The sequence below is a fragment of the Phalacrocorax aristotelis genome, chromosome Z (genome assembly GCF_949628215.1).
Source record: "Phalacrocorax aristotelis chromosome Z, bGulAri2.1, whole genome shotgun sequence".
In the NCBI taxonomy this organism is placed as follows: Eukaryota; Metazoa; Chordata; class Aves; order Suliformes; family Phalacrocoracidae; genus Phalacrocorax; species Phalacrocorax aristotelis.
Genome location: NC_134311.1, coordinates 29,691,319 through 29,713,583, shown reverse-complemented (window position 1 = coordinate 29,713,583; position 22,265 = coordinate 29,691,319). Strand labels below are relative to the sequence as shown.

Here is a 22,265-nt window from a genome sequence, read left to right as displayed (position 1 = left end):
GCATAAATCATGGAAGTATGTTTTGTTATCTCATTCTTAGGAACACGGTATCAGATTTTACACCTGAAGGGTAATTATGCTTGATGTACACGTCCTGTTTTGCAGAACTGCAAGGTCAATTTTTGTTGACATCTATTAATGCCTCCCCAGAGTAAGTGGACAAGACGTCTGTGCAGGAGAAACCTTCAGTTTCTGCATAACAGTAGTCCTTTAGAAGACCATTCAGTTTGGCCAGAAACTGTGCTCTTTGACACCACAACTTCCCCAACAGCTGTGTCGAGGTTTTCCACAGCAAGTATATTTCAAACTGAAGCAGAAGGAAAAATAAGTGGCAAGAAAAGTAGCGGTTTTGTCTTCTGCTTGTGAGGCACTTGCCCAAAGCTTCAGTCACCAGAAAAAAATCATGTCCTGTTAATATTGAGTGCTTAATCAAATAAAATACTGAGAGAGAGGTTGAGAAGGAAACTGATGTGTTATTCAGGGATACACTGAAGAGGGGGATGGGACATTTTGTAAAGAATCTGGAACAAAGTACATGGCAGCCTTGACACAAAAGAACAAGGAACTGTCAGATACCTTGCTTTAAAGAAGGGTGGGAGGAAGGAAAGCAGATAAACTACTGAAGGAAGCAGTAGGAAGGAGCAGGGCTTCCTACAGAACCTGGGGAGATGTGGAGGAAATTAAAGCACAATGTGTAATTGACTTATGGAGCTCACTGGCATGCTGAGTCATTCATTAGCCTGTGGTCATTTGGCTGTCAAAGTGAACATGGAAGTAGGCATTAGTGGGCTCCCTGGCAGGGAGCAGGCAGCAGGGAAAAAGACCAGACACACAAATCCTTACCCTCTCTTGTTTGAAATCTGCAAAAGCACCATCTGCATATTTCTGCTTGCTCAAAAGCTGCTTCCTCCTCTCCTGACGTTTGGCACGCTTCTGGAATTCCTCGTTGTGACCATTCAAGTGTGCGGTCAGCTCTGCTGTGCTATGCAATTTGGTATCACAGTGCTTGCACTGGTAGACAGGGTTCTGAGAGCGGGTGCCGCTTCCCAGTATGGTAAAGTCCCTCTTCAAATCCTTGCTGTGGTGGTCGGTGTAATGCATGCACAGCAGCTCTGCTGTGCTGAAGGACAGCTTGAAACATTTTATGCACCTGAAGGGAAGCCACTCAATTTCCTGAGCCTCAGTCTCCACCTCAGGCTTTTCAAAGTCATTCCTCTCCTCAGCTGGAGTTAGCTTTTCATGCTCATCGGCATACACAGCAGTGAAGTATCCCCCTAGCTTGCTTGCATGCTGCTTCTTAGGGAAAACACCAGGGTGACGCTTCATGTAGTGGGACACAATACCCTTTTTGCTGAAGGACTGGAAGGAACAAAGCGAGCATTTCTTCTTCTCCACAGCCCTCCTCAGCTCCTCACTTAACTGAGGAGTGTCATCCTTGGGAGGAGATGGAATGATCACTTTATTGGGTTTGTCGCTTACTGTCCTGGAGGCTGCTAAGCAGTGAGTGTAGTAAGCATCAATGTCATGTCTTTTCTGGTAGTGTGCCGCAAGCCCTTTGCGGATAGGGTTGGTGTACGAACACAAAGCACATTTGAAGAGGTTGTTCTTGCCCTCTGGCTGTGCCCGGACATTGTTATGCTTGATGCGGTAGTGCCTAGCTATCCCCTTCCGGGTGGAACAGAAGTATTTGCAGAGCTGACACCGGAAAACTGTGTGAGACACTAAATGAGAACTGGAGAAATGAGGTGCTGGCAGAGAGACTTCTCCAACATCCTCAGCAGCAATTTCTGGGGAGGCCTTGATTTCAGTCACCATGTCTGGCTCCACTGCGGCAGACACCTTTGGTGGTGACTGGGCGAAAACATCAAATTCAGGTTGATTGTGGTATTTCTCATAGTGAATTTTCAGCTTCTCAAGTGTTCCATGGGTGTAAGGGCAGAGTTTGCACCGATAAGCACCATAGCCTTGCTTGAAAATCCTACTTGTCTCTTCCACATCATTCTGAGCAATATCATTTGACTGCTCCACATCATGCACAAAGTCTTCAGCAGTGACCTTTATTGATGGGTGCCGTTTCTGGTAGTGTGTGAGAACGCCATGAATACGTGTATTAATGTATGGGCAGTGTCTGCACTTGTATACAGCCCCTGGGTTAATGTCTATATCCTGAGCAAAGTCTGCAGCTTTCACTTTCATGCCAGGATGCTTTTTGCCATAATGTGTCAGGAGACCATGCAAGTTGTTGTACTCAGACTGGCAAACTGTACACTGATACGGAGTGGAAGAGATGGCAGGGTTTGCAGAAGTCAGCTGGACAGTTTTTTCCTGGGAAAGGCTGGGATCCTCTGCACACTCTGCATCCTGATCCATCTGTGATGTTGTTATCTGGTCTTCAGAATCCATCCTGGCCCCAGCTTCATCAGGCTGCGGGATGGATTTCTCAGCAGCATCTTTCTCCTTAATGATATCTAACAACACAGATTCATCTCCATTCATGGCCCAAGGATGAAATGCTTGGTAGTGATTAGTAATATCCCAAATGGAAGATGCTTCAAAAATGCAGTCTCTGCATTTATAGGTCTTTATCTCTGTTGGCATCACTAGGGCAGGAGGGGAAGGATCAGGACCTGCCCAGAGTTTAGTTGCCATATACGTATAGTCAACATAATGCTCGGGGTGTCTCCTTTGATAATGCACAAGCAAACCACTTGGCTCTGTGTGTGAATAAATGCACCATTCACAGTGATAACCAGCTTCTATCAAGCCATCCAAAAATGCCCATCTCAGAATGGATGTGACCGTGGCCTTCAGATTTGGGTGGTCTTTCTTAATATGTTTCCTCAATGCATAAAAGTAAGGTGATGTGTAGCTACACTGCCTGCATTTGAGGGCTCTTAGCTTTGACTTGTCCCGTTCGGTGCTGGAGGTGTGAGCAGGCATGCTGCCAGTTGATTTCTTCTGGCTGCGATCGCAAAGGCTTCTAATGGTGGCTGTATGCTGCCTAATCACATCTGCGTTAGCTTTGAAGTCACGATGCTTCTTTTGATAATGAATGAGCACGCCTTTCACAGTCCGATTTCCATAATCACAGTGTTGGCAGAAGAACATTTCATTCTCTGGAGGATTCACAGAGGCCTCAGATCCACCCCGGCTCAACTGCTGCATTGACACTGGTGGCCTCTGAATACCAGGTGTCAACTCACCAGCCCTCATCATTGCTGCGGTGGGGGGTGCCTGTCTGATATATTTGGCAGTGACCTTTATCTCTGGGTGCCTCTTCTGGTAGTGGACAAGCACTCCCACAACTGAGCGGTTGCTGTATGAACAGTGTTTGCAATAGTAGAGTTCAGTAGCGAGGTCTGGGGGTGGTGGTGGGGGAGGTGGAGGTTGAGAAGCCAAGTTGGACAATTTTGGGGAGACAGGTGTCCCCAACTCAAAAGACATCTGTGCCAGGGCAGAGCCCCTGTCAACAGACACTACACGCATGGTCTTCTGAATTCTGAAATATGATGCTTTTTCTTCAGGGTGCTTTTTCTGGTAATGCACCAGAACGGAATGCATGTTAGGGCTTGCAAATGAACACACGTCACAGTCATAAACAACCACAGTATTGACTGGAGGTTCCTTCTGATTTTCACATTCAGGACTAAAACTCTTGGTGGCACTTTTGTTAAAACCAGCTGGCACACCAGCCCCACGAGCCACAGGAGTGGAGGTTGCCATAGTTTTTGGAGCAGAATTCAAGATCTCTCTCAGTGTCTGAGACTCTGTGTTCAGACCTTCTTGCTGTTCAACAACATAGCTTGAAAATATCATTGCATTGTTAATTTTCACTGTGGGATGCATTCTTTGGTAATGTGGCATCAGGCTTCTAACATTCGGGCTTGTGTAAGAGCAGAAGCGGCAGCGGTAGATCAGATCAGAATGATCAAAGTTCAGTACATTCATAGCTTCAGGGTGATGCTCTCCATAATGCTGCTGCAGGTCTTCAAAGTTTGTGTAGTCAATGTAGCACTCAAGACAGCGGTATACTGCGCTGTGATCATTGGGATCCAGGATATACCTAAAGCTGAATTTAATATAGGGATGCATTCGTTGGTAGTGGGTGCTAACACTCCTGGCAGATTTGTTGCTGAAATCACAGTGTTTACAATAGTAAAGCCTGCCAGAGTCACTAAACTCTGAATTCTCGTTGTTCTGATCAGTACCATACATGTTTGACTGGCTCCCCAGAACAGAGGTATTAGGGCTCTGATGGTCCTTCATGCTCACAGAAGAATAATAGTCTTCCTCATCTTCAGATAAAGTGAGCTCAATCTCTGCTCCATTGGTGGAATTGTAGTCATGCTGCATGCTTCTAAAGTTTGTCTCCTTCTGGGAATCATTAGCCTCTCTGCCCCACATTTGTTGGGGTGTGTAAGAACTGGAAACCTCTATCATTGGTTCTGTTTGCTCCTCTTCTCTGTCTAACTCCACTTCTATCTCCACCTCATTGTCCTCCTCCTCTTCCTCATCATCCTCTACGTTAATCACAGCATCTTCTTGCTGTTTGTTTTGGTTGATTTTGCTCTGCAGATTGCTTGCTATTTCATCAATTCTAGTTCTCTTTTTCACTGGAGAGAGATCTAAAGGGAAGTCATTTGACACCTTCCGAGGGGCCTTCGCAACAAAGTTATTTTTAGATGACAGCCCAAGGATGGAGGTCTGGCTCTTCTTCACTGTGCTGGCAGAGGGGTGAGCATCTGCCTCACTCTCCTGTGGTGTGTTTGATGGCGGTCCATCATATTTTGGCAAGTTGTCACAGAACGAATGCTTGTGCTGCTGATGAACTCTGAGGCCTTTCAAAGTTGTGGTGGAATAGTTGCACATTGTGCACTTGTATGGATGTTGTGAATGGGGCTGGGGTGACTGCTGTTGTTGCTGTTGCTGCTGTGGCTGCACCGCCTCCATCATCCCAGCTGACTTCCTGCCATTTATATTTCCACTCTCGTAAGACACTGTACTGTCATTCAAAGAAGAGGCAATGCTTTCAGTCTGAGAGTTCATAGTGTCCCAGTCTGATGTTGCTCCTGTGTGACATTGCTTGTGGGCACCAAGCTTTAATGAACTCTTGCAAGTGAAAGGGCATTCATCACACTTGTACACAGCTGTCTTCCCAGACAGGTGGATGTTCTCAATGTGACGGGAAATGCTTCGGCGATGCATTGTCAAGAAAGGGCAAAAAGGACACTGGAACCTGTTCATATACCTTCTAAAGGGAATCCCCTTTGTTTCTAATAGTTTGTTGCCATCAGATCCCATCAGCTGCTCTGCAGACATTCCTGAGGTCTGGTGATCCATGGAGTTCAAGCCATTCTCGCTGTCCATTTCATTTAGCTCTTCATCTGAGCTGGAGTCATTTAGCATACTGCTTGTTTCCAGGTCAGCGGAAGAATTCGTCATATCAGCAATTCCATAGCGGGATCTGTCAGACAAATTAACCATGCCCGAGTTGTGAGGTGACTTAGGCTTCATTTGAGGGTAAGACACAGAAGAAAACTTGGAAGATGTAGAAGAGTTGGGCCTGATAAGGGAATTGCCCACAGAGCTCCTGAAGTTTGAGACATTAGTATTTGACATCTCACGTCCTGTTGTATTCATGGAGATATAATTAGAGTTTGGAGAGGCACTCTGGGCACTCTTAGACGGTACATCAGGTGCACTGGTTCCATCTTGTTGCTGCCTCAGGCTTGACAGTATTTTTACCATGCTGCGGTGCTTTTTCATCATGTGGTCACACCAGCGCTCCCTTCGAGGTGTCTGGTAGCTGCACCATTCACAGCAAAAGTTGCCCCTAGACTTTGTCAGGGGCTTGACCATAGATTCCAAAATGCTCCGCTCCACCACCTCTGCAGGCAGCTCCTTGCAGGGTTCTTGCACTGGCACAGAAGCAGATGTTGATTCAGACATAGCGGCAGCAGTAGGAGGAGTTGAACTCTCTTTCAGGTTGTTTTTGTGATACATTTTCTGATGCTTAATAATCCTCGCGCGCCTGGGTGACTTGTAGGTGCAGAACTGGCAACTGAAAACTTTGCCAAACCCTTCATGCATCATGATGTTGTAACTTAGGGAACTAGCAGTTGGTGGTCCTACTGAGCTCCCCCCAGACTGTGCTCCATGAACCTTGCGTGTGTGTTCTATGAGGAGGTTTTTGGAACGGAAGTAACGCACACAGAACTTGCACTGGAAAAACTTGTTGGTTGGTTTAGGATTTGGAGCCATGTGCTGACCATAGAAAGTCTGGCTCTGGCTATAGTAACTTCCAGTTCCCATCTGACTTGTTGCATTTTGCCCTAAAATGAGAATTAAGGTGTATATGTAAATAAATAAAATCAAATAAAGAGGCTTTTCTCCACCCACCCTGTATGCATAAGAATGCAACCACATCCTGAACAGATGATAATCACACCAGGATTCCCTCACATACTTATGGTGATATCTACATATCTGGCAATGGTCAGAAAAATTACCATTATGCATAGTGTCTACAGATATATATGACCGTGGTGTCCAGTTTGGGATAGATAATTTCCAAAGTAATATTCCTGGGGAAAAAAGAAAGCTAGTATGCTAATAAAGTTGAAAATTTTGAGGTGGTTCATGGTAGCGAAGAACAACCATGAATCTCTGAAAACCAAAAAGCAGTATAAAGAAATATATCAAAAGCAGCTGGGAAACAAAATCATCCTCCATGTCTGCATTTACAGAAAAAGCCATGGTCAGAACCAATATGGATGAAGATAGACAACTGCTTTGCTAACGCACCAATAAAGATAATGTGAGCTTTTAAATCACATTAAAAGTAGGAACTAAAACACACTGAAATAAGCCACATGTAAAATAGAGGGTTGGAGCTGAGATCTTAGAGTTGAGATCAATCTTGGAGTTGAGATTTACCTGCTATTTCATCTGCAATTGTAAATTCATCCTTTACAGAAGAAAATTCAACTTCAGTCTGGTTGCTAGCATTCATGGAACCAGACCTTGGCTGGCTAGGACTTTCTTCAGAGACATCAGTGGGCTGCAGAAAAGCAGTGTGAACATCCTGAATGTGAGCTTTTAGGTCTTCATAAGATGGAGCTCGAAAATCACAGCCGTCACACTGCAGCACCTCCATGGTTCAGGGATGATCTTTTACATTAGAAAATTCTGCAAGAAAAACGGGATGGAGAGAAGAAAGAGACATGTTGTACAGCAATGCCATTGTCACGAATCCTGAAAATAAGTAATACCAAGCTTCTGATGACTCAGTCAGTTCCAGAGATTCGCAAATACTGAGGCATAAAACTCAACCTTTGCTTACCATATTAAGAGGCATCAATTCAGATTCACATAAAGTCCTATCTAGGCAGCTCACATGTTGCTGACTCAACACTAAGTCAACTTTCTGACAAGTGACTATTGATTCAATGGACTTTGTCCTCTTGTCTTTTCCATTACACAGGATAGGGCTATTGTTCAGTAATTTTGTCTTGTTTAAAGACCACAACCCATATGCTAGAGAAACAGTACATTACTCCCAGTCATGCACTGAAATTTACAATCAGAAGACAGTGGCTTCTGCCTTTATGAGACCCACTCCAGCTCCCTGGAAATTGCCAAGTCCTGCCAGTTTCACTACCACAGATGAAAAGCCTCCCAGGAAGAAACTTGCCTTTCTTCCCATCAATCCTGATGTTGGTGGAAAACCTAGACCTAACTGCAAGATGAGGTGCAGCTACATGAACCCAACGTAGAATGCTTTGCTCTGCCCTACTTCCACCAAACTTTGTAAGGGCATCTCCATTCTTTGTTAAAATGTTTATGGTTTAATTTTAGTTATACTGGGGACATGATGACTTTTGTGCATTAGCAGTCTGGGGGATGGAAAGGCATGCAGGAAGAAAGGGACAGCAACTGCAATAGGAATACTGCAAAAGTACAATGGAAACAGGAGTTACAAAGACTCAGAGATATCATTACTTTCTTGGTTTATCCAAAAGCTCTGTGTACCTTTAAGTATAAAGCAACACAAGATGCAGTAACATGAAGTATGGTGGTTCAGCTTGTGACCAGTTAATCCAGCAACAGAGAGTTTTATGTTTCGACACCACCATGAAGGAGAGACAACACAAAGCACAACCAAGACAAGAAGCCTTAGACCCTCCTACCCTGTCCAATCCATAGGCACATGAGCAACCTTCCTATGTTAATATAGGAATTACTTCTTTAAGGATCCAGGTGCTGCACTGGGGAAGGATGATAAACCAAGTATTTCAGAGGTCCAAGGCACAATGGCAGCCCAAAGGACCGGTAATTCTGTGTGTTTATTGTGTGTAGAGTAGGAAGCTACTTCCACAGCGAGGAGAAAGCTCCAAAACATTAGGGCACAGAAACAAGAGAGGGTACAGCATCAGGATTTTGTACAAAGGATGCTTCTTCTGCTAGCCTGCTAAAATAAACTTCTTGGAAGTCAAATTCTGGACAGTCTGAGCACAGAGGCTCTCCGTATATTCACCTACATTACTTTGCAGGCTGCACGGTGTCCCTTCTCTCCCCCACTCCCTCCCACCACCAATAAAGAAAAGGAACGCTGCACCAGCTTCTTTTCAGCTAACAAAGTTACAATAATCGAGATACTCAAGCTTTTATGTGCAAGCACCAGACCAAATTGTGTGGAAGAGGTTGCTATCTGCTCTGGATCAAATTACAGCAGTGAGTGAAGCCCCACCCCACGTCTCCTTTAGCACAGTCCATTAGACCTGAAAACAAATTTTTCCATGGAGCAGACGACTCCTGCATTTAGAGTACTTCACAGAAAAGCAGATCATCCAGTTTTCACTACCCATCCCCCAAGCTTAGTCCTTTCATCTCAGCCAAACAAGCCACAGCTCTGCTGAATGTGTTTATCACACTTTCAAGAGATATGAGCCCCTGCGTCACTGAAGCTTTAAGACTCACTAAGCTGCCCTAGTCCTCTGAGCTTTGGGAGCAGCCATTTTAGCTCAGACAACTCCTGCACTCAGAGGCTCAGAGCTTCTCACCAGTGCACAACATGGCCTCGCTTATCTCAGCTTCATCTCAAGCACACCAGGCTTTTTCTTTTTTCCTCCTTTTTTCCCTCCTCCGTCTTGGATGGCACTTGAAAAATCAGCATCCCCAGAATGTATCTCCCCTTCTCCTGCATGACTTGCCCCCCCAAGTCATGTTGCCGCTGTACCCCTTCACTGCCCAAGCAGTGCCTTCCCTCCCTGAGCAGATCACCCACAAGCATCTCCTAGGGTTGGTTTCCCTGTCCCATGGATAACAAATGTGACGGTTTGTTCCAGAAACAGAGCATTACAGCATCAAGACACTGGTCCAAGCTGTCCTACAGGCAGAAGCAACACACAGCTGAGCCTCCTGCGGGGGGGCTAGGGGGGAGGCAGGGAGGGGGCCTCCAGCCTGCCCTGTCCCTGGGGAGCTCTCCTGCTTGGCGCAGAAGACACACAACCCCACTCCCCTGCCAGATTCCAAAGTCTAATGACCTTTGTTAATCACCAGCCAGCCCGTCTGCATCAGCAAACCCTGCCAGCGGACACACCCTTCACACAAAGGCTGTAGCTATGCCTTTTAGGAGAGGTTCTCTGAAAGCTCCATTGTGTAGAACAGAGAAAAAACAACACACACACAACTCTCGCTCTTCCCCCCTCACGCCCTCCCCGGCCCCCCCCCCCGCCCCCCCAACCTCAGACCCTTTAGAAACACCACCACAAAACGCTTTCAGCTCTCTTTTGGAAACTTCAGGCCAGCTTATAAAATAGAAAACCAGAAGGGAATGCAAACCTGACATTCTGCAAAAAGATCATCCTGGCAGCTTCGGGAGGTAAAACCACCACTATCCCCGTCTCCAGCAGTCACTGATGCTTGGAGAAGGTATCCTCAAGGATGCTGGTTGCAGCCTAAGCAGTCTTAAACCAACAATACCCTTCTGCTAAAAATCAGAAGGAATAGTTGAGACATCATTAACAGCTGCTGATTAAAAAAACTGATGGGAGACTTTCTAATGGGTTCTAGCTTGAATCTCTGCAGGGTCTGTACCACAAAGGCAGCACCAAGTCAGAGAAGAGGTTAATCTTACTGCAGCTATGAGGATCAAACATCAGGTACAGCTGAATGGACTTGAAGTTTTCACCATGCATCACACTGAAAGCAGGATGAAGTATTTTGTAAGGAATTCGGCTTTACCATTTCCACATATTTCTTTCAAAATTCAGGCGTTGCACAAAGGCGAAGAAAAACACAGACTGCTAGTTTGAGCTCATATATCAAAAGAAACTGAGACACAATGTGTGTCATTCTCTCTTCTTGGTCCGCATGGGATATGGAACTGAGAGAGACCCACCTACCTACCAGTAAAGAGCATTTTCAAGTGCAGATGTTAACACACTGGCAAGACACACACTCCAAGTAAAGGAGACAAAGCAAGATTTGCAGCTTCCATCATGACCAGCTAAAGCAATGCATTCCATAATCCTTTAAATTTTCAAACAGCAGTATAAGAAAATTTAGAGGGGGATGGAGGTGGTGGAGGGAGAGAGGAGTTACCAAATCCACTAACTAAAAAGCATTAGAGTGGGGAAAAAAACCCAAAACAACCAAACACAACCACCATGAAATTAATCCATAAATCCCACAAGCCTTCTAACATATTCACAACCAATCTCTTGAGACCACATTGCCCACAGATAATGTGACTTCTAAAATACCCTTACTAATGCGATGCTAACCTCACCAAACAGATTATTAAAAGGACATTGTCTGACTAGTTTGCATTTACAACCTCTTCCTAAAATATATGGCTTTAATGCTTAATACGGAGAAGAGGTATTCTCAGTTTCCTTACATGCGGAAAGCTTCCAAAACATTGGGCAAAAGAGATTCGGAAAGCCATGGTTTTAAAGACCCAAGGTGAAGCCTCGAATTGTCTTTGACTTCTTTCTCTACACTCATAAATGTGTGAGAACATCAGAGACACAGTTGCATTAGATTTGTAGGTTTTTAAAATTCCAGAACAAAATATAATTGTGCTTGTTGAACAACAGTCATTACAGAATTTGGCAGCAGCTAAAGTAGTACAAATCATTATGTTTAAGTTTGGTTTTAAAGCTTCAAAATGCAAAATTAATTGTGAAGCCCAAGGCATTGACCTCAAAATTGAGCTTCTGTGGTTTGACTACCCATCCGTTACATTCTGAGATGGAGTCAGCAGAGCTTCTAGAAGTTAAGAATATGCACATGCACAACCACAACTGAAAAGGTCAGTCAGACCACACACACTATGTGAACTTCCAGCTCAGTATTAGTAACTTTGCATGTAAAATGAAGAAATCTCCGGTTCTCCAAGCCTTCTTCCAGTCAGATGATCAGAGGCATCTCTATCTCTACCTCATACACACAGGTTGCGAACACAGCTTTCATTTTACTCTGTGCAAAGGTGGAGCTCAAAGATGGAACAGGCTTCCCAGGGAAGTGGTTGAGTCACCATACCTGAAGGTATCTAAAAGACAGATAGATGTGGCACTTAGGGACATGGTTTAGTGGTGGACCTGGCACTGTTAGGTTTATGGTTGGACTTGATGATCTTAAAGGTCTTTTCAAACCTAAGTGATTCTATGATTTTATGATTCTATGATGTTACACACCCCATCACACCAGCAGAAACACTGCCAAACCACTTTCAACTGGAGAAAGTCCCCCTGGAGATGCAGTTCAGGGCACCCACAGGCCTCTCTCTTCCTCAACAGCCCTCGTGGGGCTTCCCCACAGCCCAGGACTCCATTTCACCCTGTGGTGCCATCAGCCCCTGCCCCAGTGACACCACAGCAGGGCCAGTCTCCAACTCCACACACCCCTGCCCTGCATCCCGCTGAGCCAGGCCCACCTGCAAGCCCATGGCCTGGCTGGGCCCCAGGGGGGCTGCCAATGCCTGGGGCTGAGGTTGCCCCTAGGCCTGCCCTGCTCCCAGCTGGGGTGGTGGGGCCCTGGCTGCCAGCCCGACCTGCTGGCTCCATCGGGAGTCCCAGTGACTTCTGCAGAGCACGTTGGGTCAGAGCAGATTAGCACAAACAAAATGTCTTAGGAGAGGCTGGAATCATGCACCAGAGTCATATTTTTTCCTTCAAAACACGCAGGAAGCCTGAGTGTTGGTCTAATCTCCCAACCGCCTTCCTGTTGCTGTTGGAGATCAACCTGCCAGAAATAAACTACCAAACACTATGGCAATACGATTCACAATCAACTAATTACAGACTTGAGTAGTTTTCAAAATTCCCATGAGTAACACTGCAGGCATTTTTCCCTGCCAGAGAAGCCTGGGTTTTACGAGGCATCAGTGCCTACAGCTGCAGTGAGGACCTTCCAGCTGTGCCACCTGGGATCCTGGCTGCGTTCAGCTCATGTATGACGGAGCTGCTGCTCCAATGTCCTAGGGTTGGGGATTGGTTTGCCTGGTTTTTTTTAAACACTTTTATCATATAAGGTCACAACAGGGAAAATGAGGACTAAACAAGTAAAATCATAGAAGCAATGCAAAAATTTATACAGTTGAGAAACTGGAAACCTGAAGGCTATTCCAACTGGAGGAAGCCACCCTCATCTTTCATTTATGAAAAAAACCCATAATTAATGAGGAATTAAAATAATAAATTCAGCTGTCAACTACAATCATACAATGATTTTTTCAATGACCAAAATCCAGTCAAGCTACTGGGATTTTTGGTCCTCTGAGGGTTGTCTTTGGAGTTACTCCTCCAAGCTGGTATCAAAATAAACTAAAGGGAAATACCATTTCAAAGAATCACAGAATAGTAGGGATTGGAAGGGACCTCAGGAGATCATCTTGTCCAACACCCCTGCTTGAGCAAGTACACCCTGTGCAGGGTGTACAGGATTGCGTCCAGGTGGGTTTTGAATATTTCCTGAGGAGATCCCACAGCCTCTCTGGGCAGCCTGTTCCAGTGCTCTGTCACCTTTAAAGTAAAGATGTTTTTCCTCATATTCAGGTGGAACTTCTTGTGTTCCAATTTGTGTCCATTGCCCATTGTCCTGTTGTTGGGCACCACTGAAAAAAGTCTGGCCCCAAACTCTTTAACACCCACCCTTTAGATATTGTTAAGATCCCTTTAGCATTGGTAAGATCCCCTCTCAGTCTTCTCTTCTCCAGGCTGAACAAACCCAGGTCTCTCAGCCTTTCCTCATAAGAGATATGCTCCAGTCCCCTGATCATCTTTCTAGCCCTCTGCTGGACTCTCTCCAGTAGTACCCTGTCTTTCTTGAGCTGGAGAGCCCAGAACTCAACACAGTACTCCAGATGTGGTCTCACTAGGGCAGAGTAGAGGAGGAGGATAGCCTCCCTCAACCTGCTGGCCACACTCATTTTAGTGCACCCTAGCATAGGGTTGGCCTTCTTAGCCACAAGGACACATTGCTGGCTCATGGTTAACTTGCTGTCCACCAGCACTCCCAGGGCCTTCTCAGCAGAGCCACTTTCCAGTAGTTCAGCCCCCAGCCTGTACTGGTACATGGGGTTGTTCCTCCCCAGGTGCAGGACCTTGCACTTGCTTTTGTTGAATGTCATTGTGTTCCCCTCAGCCCAGCTCCCCAGCCTGTCCTGGTCTTGCTGAATGGCAGCACAGCCTTCTGGTGTATCAGCCACTCCTCCCAGTTCTGCATCATCAGCGAACTTGCTGAGGGTACACTCTGTCCCTTCGTACAGGTCATTACTCACTATGTGGAACAGGACTGGACCCAGCACAGACCCCTGGGGAACATTTCTTTTTTAACTTTATTTTTTTAATTTGATAGGACTGTATTTTGATAGTACTCCATGGGTTTGGTTGCGTTGCAACTGCCCAGTCTGATACGCTTACTTTGTGGTTCGTATTTTCATGTAACGCACTTATGACAAAATTTTATGACCAGTTATACCTTTTATTATTAATGATCTCCATACTGATGCCCAGTTTTGGGTCATATATTACATTTTGGAACTTAACAGTTATAGCTATGAGGGAAATACATTAGCTGGTACATGTGATCACGCTGCCCATTTCTTCCAGTAAATATTTCTGTACATGGAATACAACATAAGATATTTTCAGGAAAGAACTTCTATTACAGATGCATTACAACTCATCAGTAAAAACAACAGAGCAGAGACAGACTAATTTTTTTTCCTAAAAGGTATTTATCCAGCCACCTGGAAGACTGAACCTGAAGTGGGCTCCAGGTCAGACTTCACAACAACACGAAGTCTTCCTACTACATTCTTTGTACATTATATTCCAAACTTTTCAGAAATCTCCGAGTCACAGAAAACAGGACAACCAACTTTGTTGATCCCTATACACTATTCACTTATGTTCCTGAATACACACATTCATTTAACATACCTGATACCATACATGGATCACTGTAAATCTATCGCATAGCTTGCAAAATCTTCTACACTTTAAAGGAAATATAAACCACATTACTCTTAAAGCTTGCGGAAGAGAGGCTACACAGTGCTCGGAGGTGCCAGAGGCATAGATGGGCTTTTCAGTTCAGGAAGAGAACAAGGATTCACAGAACCTCTGGTTATTTTTCTTTTGGGGAACTGAATACACAAACACATAAATGCCCTGAAACAGGTCCAAATGGTAGATACAGTGCTATCAGCTCAACCAGTTCTCCAAGACTATGATTTTTTTAAAAAATGGGAAATAAAGCCAAAAACCAACTAATGCAAAAAAAACCAATCCCAAACCAGAAAAATATGGTGTACAGTTAGTGAATGTCAATGCATATTAGCCATCTCACTTTAAGACTCTAGGAGACTAGAGGCACATCACAGATTTTATAAGAAGGTATGAAAGAAATGAAAATCACAGATAGGAGCAGTCCTCAGGCTCAAGTAGACAAAACAAACTGGTAAGTTACCTCACTGCAGAAAACACAAACTTCCCTAGCAAGGAAGACAAAAGTCCAAGATGGAATACTTTATCTTACACTCATGTGTTACTTGCAAGGAAATAAAATCAACAAAGATAATTCAGATATAAGTAACAAAACTACAAATAGCATCAGGCTGGGTCTTTACTGATTCAAGCTACCTAAATGCTGAGCATTCCTTTTCAATTCCTTTACAAATAATGTCTCCTCTTCTTTCTCTGGGCTCCTGGAGTGTACATATATATCTGTTCTTTTTTTTAAAGATACATGAAGAGGCCATCTAAATGCCTGAAGGATACTTTCAAATGTCAAACTTTTAAAATAAAAGCAGATTGCAAATAAAATGCCACAACTTAAGTAAAGAGAAATTAAGAGAGAGTCATACAAAGTATGATTCTGACATTTTTTTGTCTTCCATTCCTGAAGGTTAACTTTGAAACATTACGTGGTATAAAGCATGGGCAACTGAGTCTTAGAATGAACAACTTCGCCTGTGAGAAGGATCTCAAATATTAAGTGCTTTTGCCCCAAGCACTGATGGGTTTTTCTGATCTTCTAAATTACTTTCATGGCACGTTATTAATCCCTACAGAAATAAAAGAGTCTAAATATGTGTGAGAATCTGAACAACTAAATGGTCAGAGTAGGACTTTTTCCCTTATTAAGAATGGCAAGTACTTAATTTACTGCACAGAAGTAGTTGTAGACGTGCAAATACAGACACACAGTTTTCTCAAGTTTTTCTGTGGTTCACCAGAGCCAGTAAACAGAATACTGCTTTGGCCATGTGTTACAAGAAGATGCAACAATAATTTTACTAGGAATGGGGAAATTTTTATCAGGTAGACTCTTTTTTTTTTCAGAATAAACTTATGTTTCCTTTCCTACCAGAAGGTGAAGAAGAGGGAGAAAATGAAAACACACAAAAAAAGCAGTAAACCATTTTCCCAGTCAAAACCTGTAAAGAAAATACCTGTTTAAATCCTTCCAGGATTTAGGAGGAAGATGGAACAGCATAGAGCAAAACTCTACAGGAAACGAGACAAGTTATCCACCTCACTAACACAACCCAGCCTCTCAACACCCTTCTGCATCAACATACGTGTTCAAGAGGCAAGTGGGCTGGCCCAACCTGAGAAAACAGATACCAGAGCCAAGCAACTTGGCTTTTGTGCTCTGATCCTTAGTGCTCCCCATATGGCATAATGCAACTGAAAGCAGTGGGTCTGGGGTTTCTAATTTCCAGCCAAGAGTGTGTTGTTAATTACTCGAGAAATGCAGTTCCTGAGAGTGAAGAGAAGTGCGCTCCACTGTGTACATGGACTTGGGAGAGGAAGATGTCAGTAGGTGGTGCTGGAGAACACGGCAGCAATCTGACTCGGTACTCCAGAAAACCTAATTCCTTCTCATACATTGCAAATAACATCTTCTAGGAGCTCTTTACACAAAGGATGCATTACCAGCCCCACCCTGGAAGGAGTAGGGGGAGGAGCACCTGGCATAACCCCAGCAAAGATCTCTTTCTTGCCAAGAAGTCAGAGCTGTTATAAAAGGGGTCCTGCCAGTAGCAAATCATACATGACAAACTCAACCACATACCCTGCTACACCATGAACTGAAGTGGGAAAGAATAAAGCTGTGACTGAAGAAAGAACAGATTATCTCCTGATGGCCATCTGCCCTTAAACGAACCCTAAAACAGACCTGCACAGCCAGTAGTGCCTCTAAAAGTAACCTTGCCATTCACCCCGAACTCCATGCTCCATTCCATGGTCACTTGCAATGCTGGTTGTTTGCAAGCATGCTTTAGAGGACCAATTTTAGTTTGCAAGGAGCATGGGTTTTTTTACAGAGGCTAAATACAGCTTACAAACTGGTGACAGAGCTAAACTGTGGGAACACATGAACTGCTGGATTATTTTAGGGGCCACAGAATTTTAATCTTAGAGATCTGAGATTAGATGAGCCAACACAGCTGTTTCAAAACACAAGCAGGCACCCTCAGTGGAGTCACAGAGGTGGAAATCAAGTGACTGCACTCAGAAACCAAAAGTGCGAAGGGCAAAGCTCTGCTTTGGGACTGCTACTGAAAAATGTCTTCAAGAACGCAAAATAGAGATTATCACCACTTTGAAAGATGGATGTGAAAAGGTGCTTTGCTGGACACATGTCCTTCCTTTACGTGCTTTGCTGGACCTATGTCATAGCAGTGGTGACAGAGACTGAACTTGGCTGGTGAGAGGAGTCATCTTTCAGCCAGAGATCACTTCCATAATACAGCACCAAGTTTGGTAGACATTCAAGACTCTCTGAGTAAGAGAAATTCACAGGGTAGTTGGGAACCAAAGAAACATTGCATGGATCCGATCCAAGCGAGCCAAAGCCCACTGCCTGCCTTTTGTCACCAATATGAGGCCAGCTTAGTAAAGACCCTGGGGATGATGCAGTCCTCTCCCTCAGTCCATCCTGAGATCTTGCATACTCCAGAGGTACTCCTTTAAAGGGTTAACGCCACGCAGAGATGCAGGTGGAAAGGATGAAAAGGGCATTCAGAGGAATGGGTTTAACCCTATAAAACTGGAACCAGAAGTCATGTTCTGAACCAGCAAACAAAACGGAATAGAACATACCACCTCATGCAGGCTCAAGGCCACCTCATGCACCACGCTAATTATAAAGCAGGATTCATGCTGAAACTGTGGTGGAGGACAAGGAAACACTGATCAGCAAAGTCTAAAGATTGTTCTGCTTTCCCAGTATACTCCTCAGAAACACTCGTTTGAGGAGCTTCACTGACATCCTAGCTATTTTAACATGGCCTTTGTCTCCAGTTACCCCTCCCCTTCCCCCAAGCTTCCTGCTATATTTGACATTTGCTGGGTAGTAAGCAGAAGCCTCTCTGTCAGCCAGTTCATTTCCTCAGGTAATACAAATCCATCACTGACCCATTTATAATGCCAGACAGAATACAGAGTTTTATTTGCCCACTGAGTCACTCGCAGTATGGCAGCCAGCATTTCTGCCCCAGGTAGAATATATACTTTTCAAGTATTTGACAGATCTCCCGACTAGTGATTACCACTAGGCTGCCACTCTTCTCCCTGCCATCGCTCCCAAAAGATCTTTTCCACCTGCGCAAGTCAAGATCCTCTGTCTGTTTGGGATGGTGGCAGCAAGATGCTGGTCCTGTCACTGATGGCTGAAAAGTGATCCGGCTGAAAAGTGATCCTGCTGAAAAGGAGGGACAATAAGCTGCAGCTAACATTTATGTTGTCCAAAATACTTCACTTTGTCACAAATAAATTTTTATATGTATTTCTATAGTCCATTGGATAACATGTTGGGATGGAATATATGCACACTGGAATGCAATATCCTGGGTGCAGATGAGAACCTTACTCCTTTTACTCCCCCTTCAACCTCCATCTCCAGCCCCATGGTCCTTCCAGGAAACAAGTTTTTTCAGTTGGTGTAATATATAAAGCCCAGGTACAAAATATTTAAAATAGCATACTGGCTCAATCATCATCATTTGTGTGATATGCAGATAGCATACAGTCCCTAGAAGAAACTAAGTGGAACATCTACAACGCTTTTCAAGGTGGAGGCAGGGGGGGAAGTAATTCAGACAGATTCTAAGATTATGGATCACAATATCTAAGAATTGACCAAGGTTAATTGAAGTTTTCCAGCCAGAAAGTGTTTGGATCAAAGACACATTAGAAACTATTGCATTAAAAATAGGAAGAAGCTGCTATTCCCTATCAATAAAACAAACACACTTTGTTATGCAGGTAATAATTAAGAACGATCTCCCTCACAAAAAGAAAAAAACCCCAACCTCTTGTTAACCTTATTTCTCGTCTTTCCAATAATAAACAGTCCTTTCCCCTGACTACTTCGGACAGATTCAAATTAAGGAAAAAACTATTATTAAAGCTGGGTTGTATCAAAAATTGTAAGATGTGGAAGCTCCTAATAGAGTTCTTCTGTCCTAGTTTAATCCTTTTTGCTTTAAATAAGCCGTTTGAGGGTCAGCCACTAACACCCAATTTCTTTTTCTTCCTCCCAAGAAATACCCAAACAGGAAATGGACCATAAAGAAGCAAAAATAACTAACACTTTCTTTGTAATAAGGCCCATGGCTAAGAGGGGCTGAGAATTTTAACTAAATGCATCTTTCAAAAGCTACAATCCTTGCAAGTATGTAGACATTACAGAATTATTGCGGCTTTTTTCTCTTCTGCAAGTCCATTACAGAACACGTTTTTTTCTGGTGTTGTAAATGCTCTTACATTTAGCCATTTAAAAGTGGAAAAATTTCAAGTGTCTTAAATAACTAGGAAGGTAACAAAATCCAATTTTAGAACAAAATAATCAGTTTCCATTGTCATAAGATTACTCTCATTTTGAAGAAAGTGGAACCATTCTTGCTTTACCCTAAAGATATGGGGTGAAAGCTGATAAAAGAGAAACTAATTGCCAAAATGTTATCCCAGAATATGTAAACAATTGACAAACTGCATAGAAATAAAACAGTGTCTCTTGTCATAAGGGAAGTTTAGTTCAAGACTAGTTCATCAATATAAAAAGTATCTCTTTGAGAAAAGAATTAAGGGAGACCAGAACACCTGGTTCTTATATTTTCCAGCCACACAATCCTTCCATTTAACCCAGTGAATTAAACTAACAATTTATCATAATTTACAAATAGTTCATTAAAGATTTTAGCTACCTCAGGCCATCACCAATTTGAAACCTGGCCATCATGTTTTATTCAAACACTCTGAAAGAAGATGGCGTATCTTCATTATGGAAAAAGAAAAGCATAGGACAGTCCACTTAAGAGAAAGTCTCTGGATTAATTAGTTTCCTTAACCTTTGGAAATCTGTGTAACCTGGAAACTGAACCCAAATGCTTGATTTTTTGTAAGAGGCAGGATTTAGAAAACTCAGCACAGGTCCCCAGACAGCACTCTCTCTAAAGCAAGGTGAAGACTGGAAGAGATTTTCAGTTTTCCTTGCCTAAAAGAAGAGACTTCTAGGGTAAATTCAAGGTGGAAGGACTTTTTCTAAAGTGCTCATTATGTGCCTGGTCAAATAGGACAAAAATGCCCTGAAAAAAACACTAAGATACTTAGACAAATTCAAGAAAAGGCACCTTAGACTTCACCAGGACTTTGGTTTTGCACATAGATACCAAGAAGCGACAACAAATCACAGAATGGTGGGGGTTGGAAGGGACCTCTGGAGATCATCTTGTCCAACCCCCCTGCTTGAGCAGGGACACCTAGAAGAAGCCTGAAGAGAAGCATTAGATAAACAGCCAAGAAATGGTCTTCCTATAAGCTTTGTCCTCAGAAAATCTCTTCTTTCATTTCAAATCCAGGTATGTTATTGAAGGTTCATGAGACAGTGGCTCTTCAGGACAGGTATTCTGCTTGTGGCTACCACCAGAATCCCACCCACGCATGCCTCTAGGAAAGCAGGCTGGGCGGCAGTTCTCTCTTCCCATGGTACACTAGCCATTACTGTAGCTGCAGAAAGAGTAACTGCTCCAGGCATATTCCCTCTCTGGAATGGAGGAGACAGAACATCTTGACTACCAACTGCTCCTCAACCAAAATACAAAAGTACAATGAGGTCACTGTGTATCTGCATATGGAGCAGATCCATTTTGTTTGGAAGTAACACTTAGTGTTACGATTCTGAGTAGCCGTCTGCAACTGACCTCAAATGTTTTCCTACAAACACTCATCAAGGCTCCAGGTCATCCTGCACGTCACACCAAGCCATATGTGTGAGAAGAACCAGAAGTGAGGCTGTACCCACACTTGGACATACTTTTGGGCTTGAGGGGGGTTATTTGAAACTGCAATAGCTCTGTCTAAATAACTCCATGGGTAGACAAACTCGACATTTACTCTGCACTCAAAATAGATGGAAGTGGATAAGATATATTTTAAGCTAACAAAGATGGCAACAACATTTTTAAAAATACCCCAAAGTACCCAGAAGATTCAAGCTCTGTGATGGTTTAAAACACTCAACAGAACTTTCAACCTGATGAGATACAAACAAAATTATGCGACATAACATGCCTGTTAATTAATCTGAAATCTTAAGAAGTAATGTTCTGAAAGCAAAGGAAGGGTAGTCTGACTCACGTTTTCAATAAAGAGAAAAAAATTACGTGTGGTAATAACAAAGACACATTGCAATGTTCTACAGTTCCAAAGCAAAGGGGTATATAATTGAAGTTGGTTTTGTTGATTGTTATAGAACCACTTAAAAAAAGGAACCAAAGTGTGACTTAAAGGGAGGAAACGTACAAACTTCCCAACTTACTTTTTTTCCAAGAGGTACACATAAATACTTTAGGTAGATCAAATGTCATTGAATCCTCCAGCTCAAGAGGTTTTAAAATAAATCAGGATTACTGCAAAGCAGAACCATATAAAGAAATCCTTTTTTCTTCTTCTCACTAAAGGAACAAAGATGGAAATCAGCAAGCAAAAAAAACCAAAGTCCTAAACCACAAAGACCACAGACTCAACTGTTATAAAATTGTATGTCCTCAGATTTATGCTGGATGAAAAGGACACAATGCATTTTTTTCAACTACACGTGGAGAGAAGACATGGACAGTCACAGAAATAAACAGACATCTCTTTTCAGTAAGAGTCCAGGTACGTAAACAGCCCTTCAGACACAGCATTCAGCAACACAACTTGACAGTCAGCTGAAATCTACTCCCAAGAGTCGTACATGAACCATATGACACCAAAATACATACAAAGAATATTTTGAAGCACTTCATTTCTGTTAGCCAATATCCTTTAACTCTATGGAAGAGAAAAAGGAAGAATGTAATGTGTTTTGTGGGCCATTCTAGACCTTTTACCCTTTAAAACTCATTTGAATAAAGGGCATTTGTACTTTTTTTTTTCATGCAACAAGCATTCATTCAAGTGTGGGTTCATGTTTGCAGGAATGTATACAGAGTGAAAGTTTCACATTAATTTAGGACTTCATTGACAGAAGAGTCTATGCCAAAAGCATACAATCAGTCCTGCAGAAATTTACTTTTTCTTTCTGCTGTTTATGGAACACCAAAGCAAGACAAGGCACTCTCATATGTTTCAGGTCTCCATTCATTTATCACAAACAAGTCATTTAAGTCAGCAGAAGTGACTTGATCTCAGAGAGAGAAAAGACTGAAGTATTCCTTTGGTTTTCGAACAGCTTCAAATTATTGAACAAAATCTGAAGAC

At 43.3% G+C, this 22,265-nt stretch overlaps 1 protein-coding gene across 5 annotated transcripts in view; it reads right to left on the bottom strand.

The window, feature by feature from the left end:
- Window positions 1-22,265, bottom strand: part of ZNF462 (zinc finger protein 462) — a 91,074-nt gene that overhangs the window by 42,765 nt on the left and 26,044 nt on the right. For all 5 annotated transcript variants that reach the window (XM_075079703.1, XM_075079707.1, XM_075079708.1 and 2 more), the window contains exons 2-3: window positions 6,937-7,188; window positions 844-6,332 (exon numbers count right to left, since the gene is read on the bottom strand). In XM_075079703.1, the coding sequence (XP_074935804.1) occupies window positions 844-6,332; window positions 6,937-7,156 (5,709 nt within the window). In that variant the 5' untranslated portion in view covers window positions 7,157-7,188. The remainder of the gene's footprint in view (window positions 1-843; window positions 6,333-6,936; window positions 7,189-22,265) is intronic.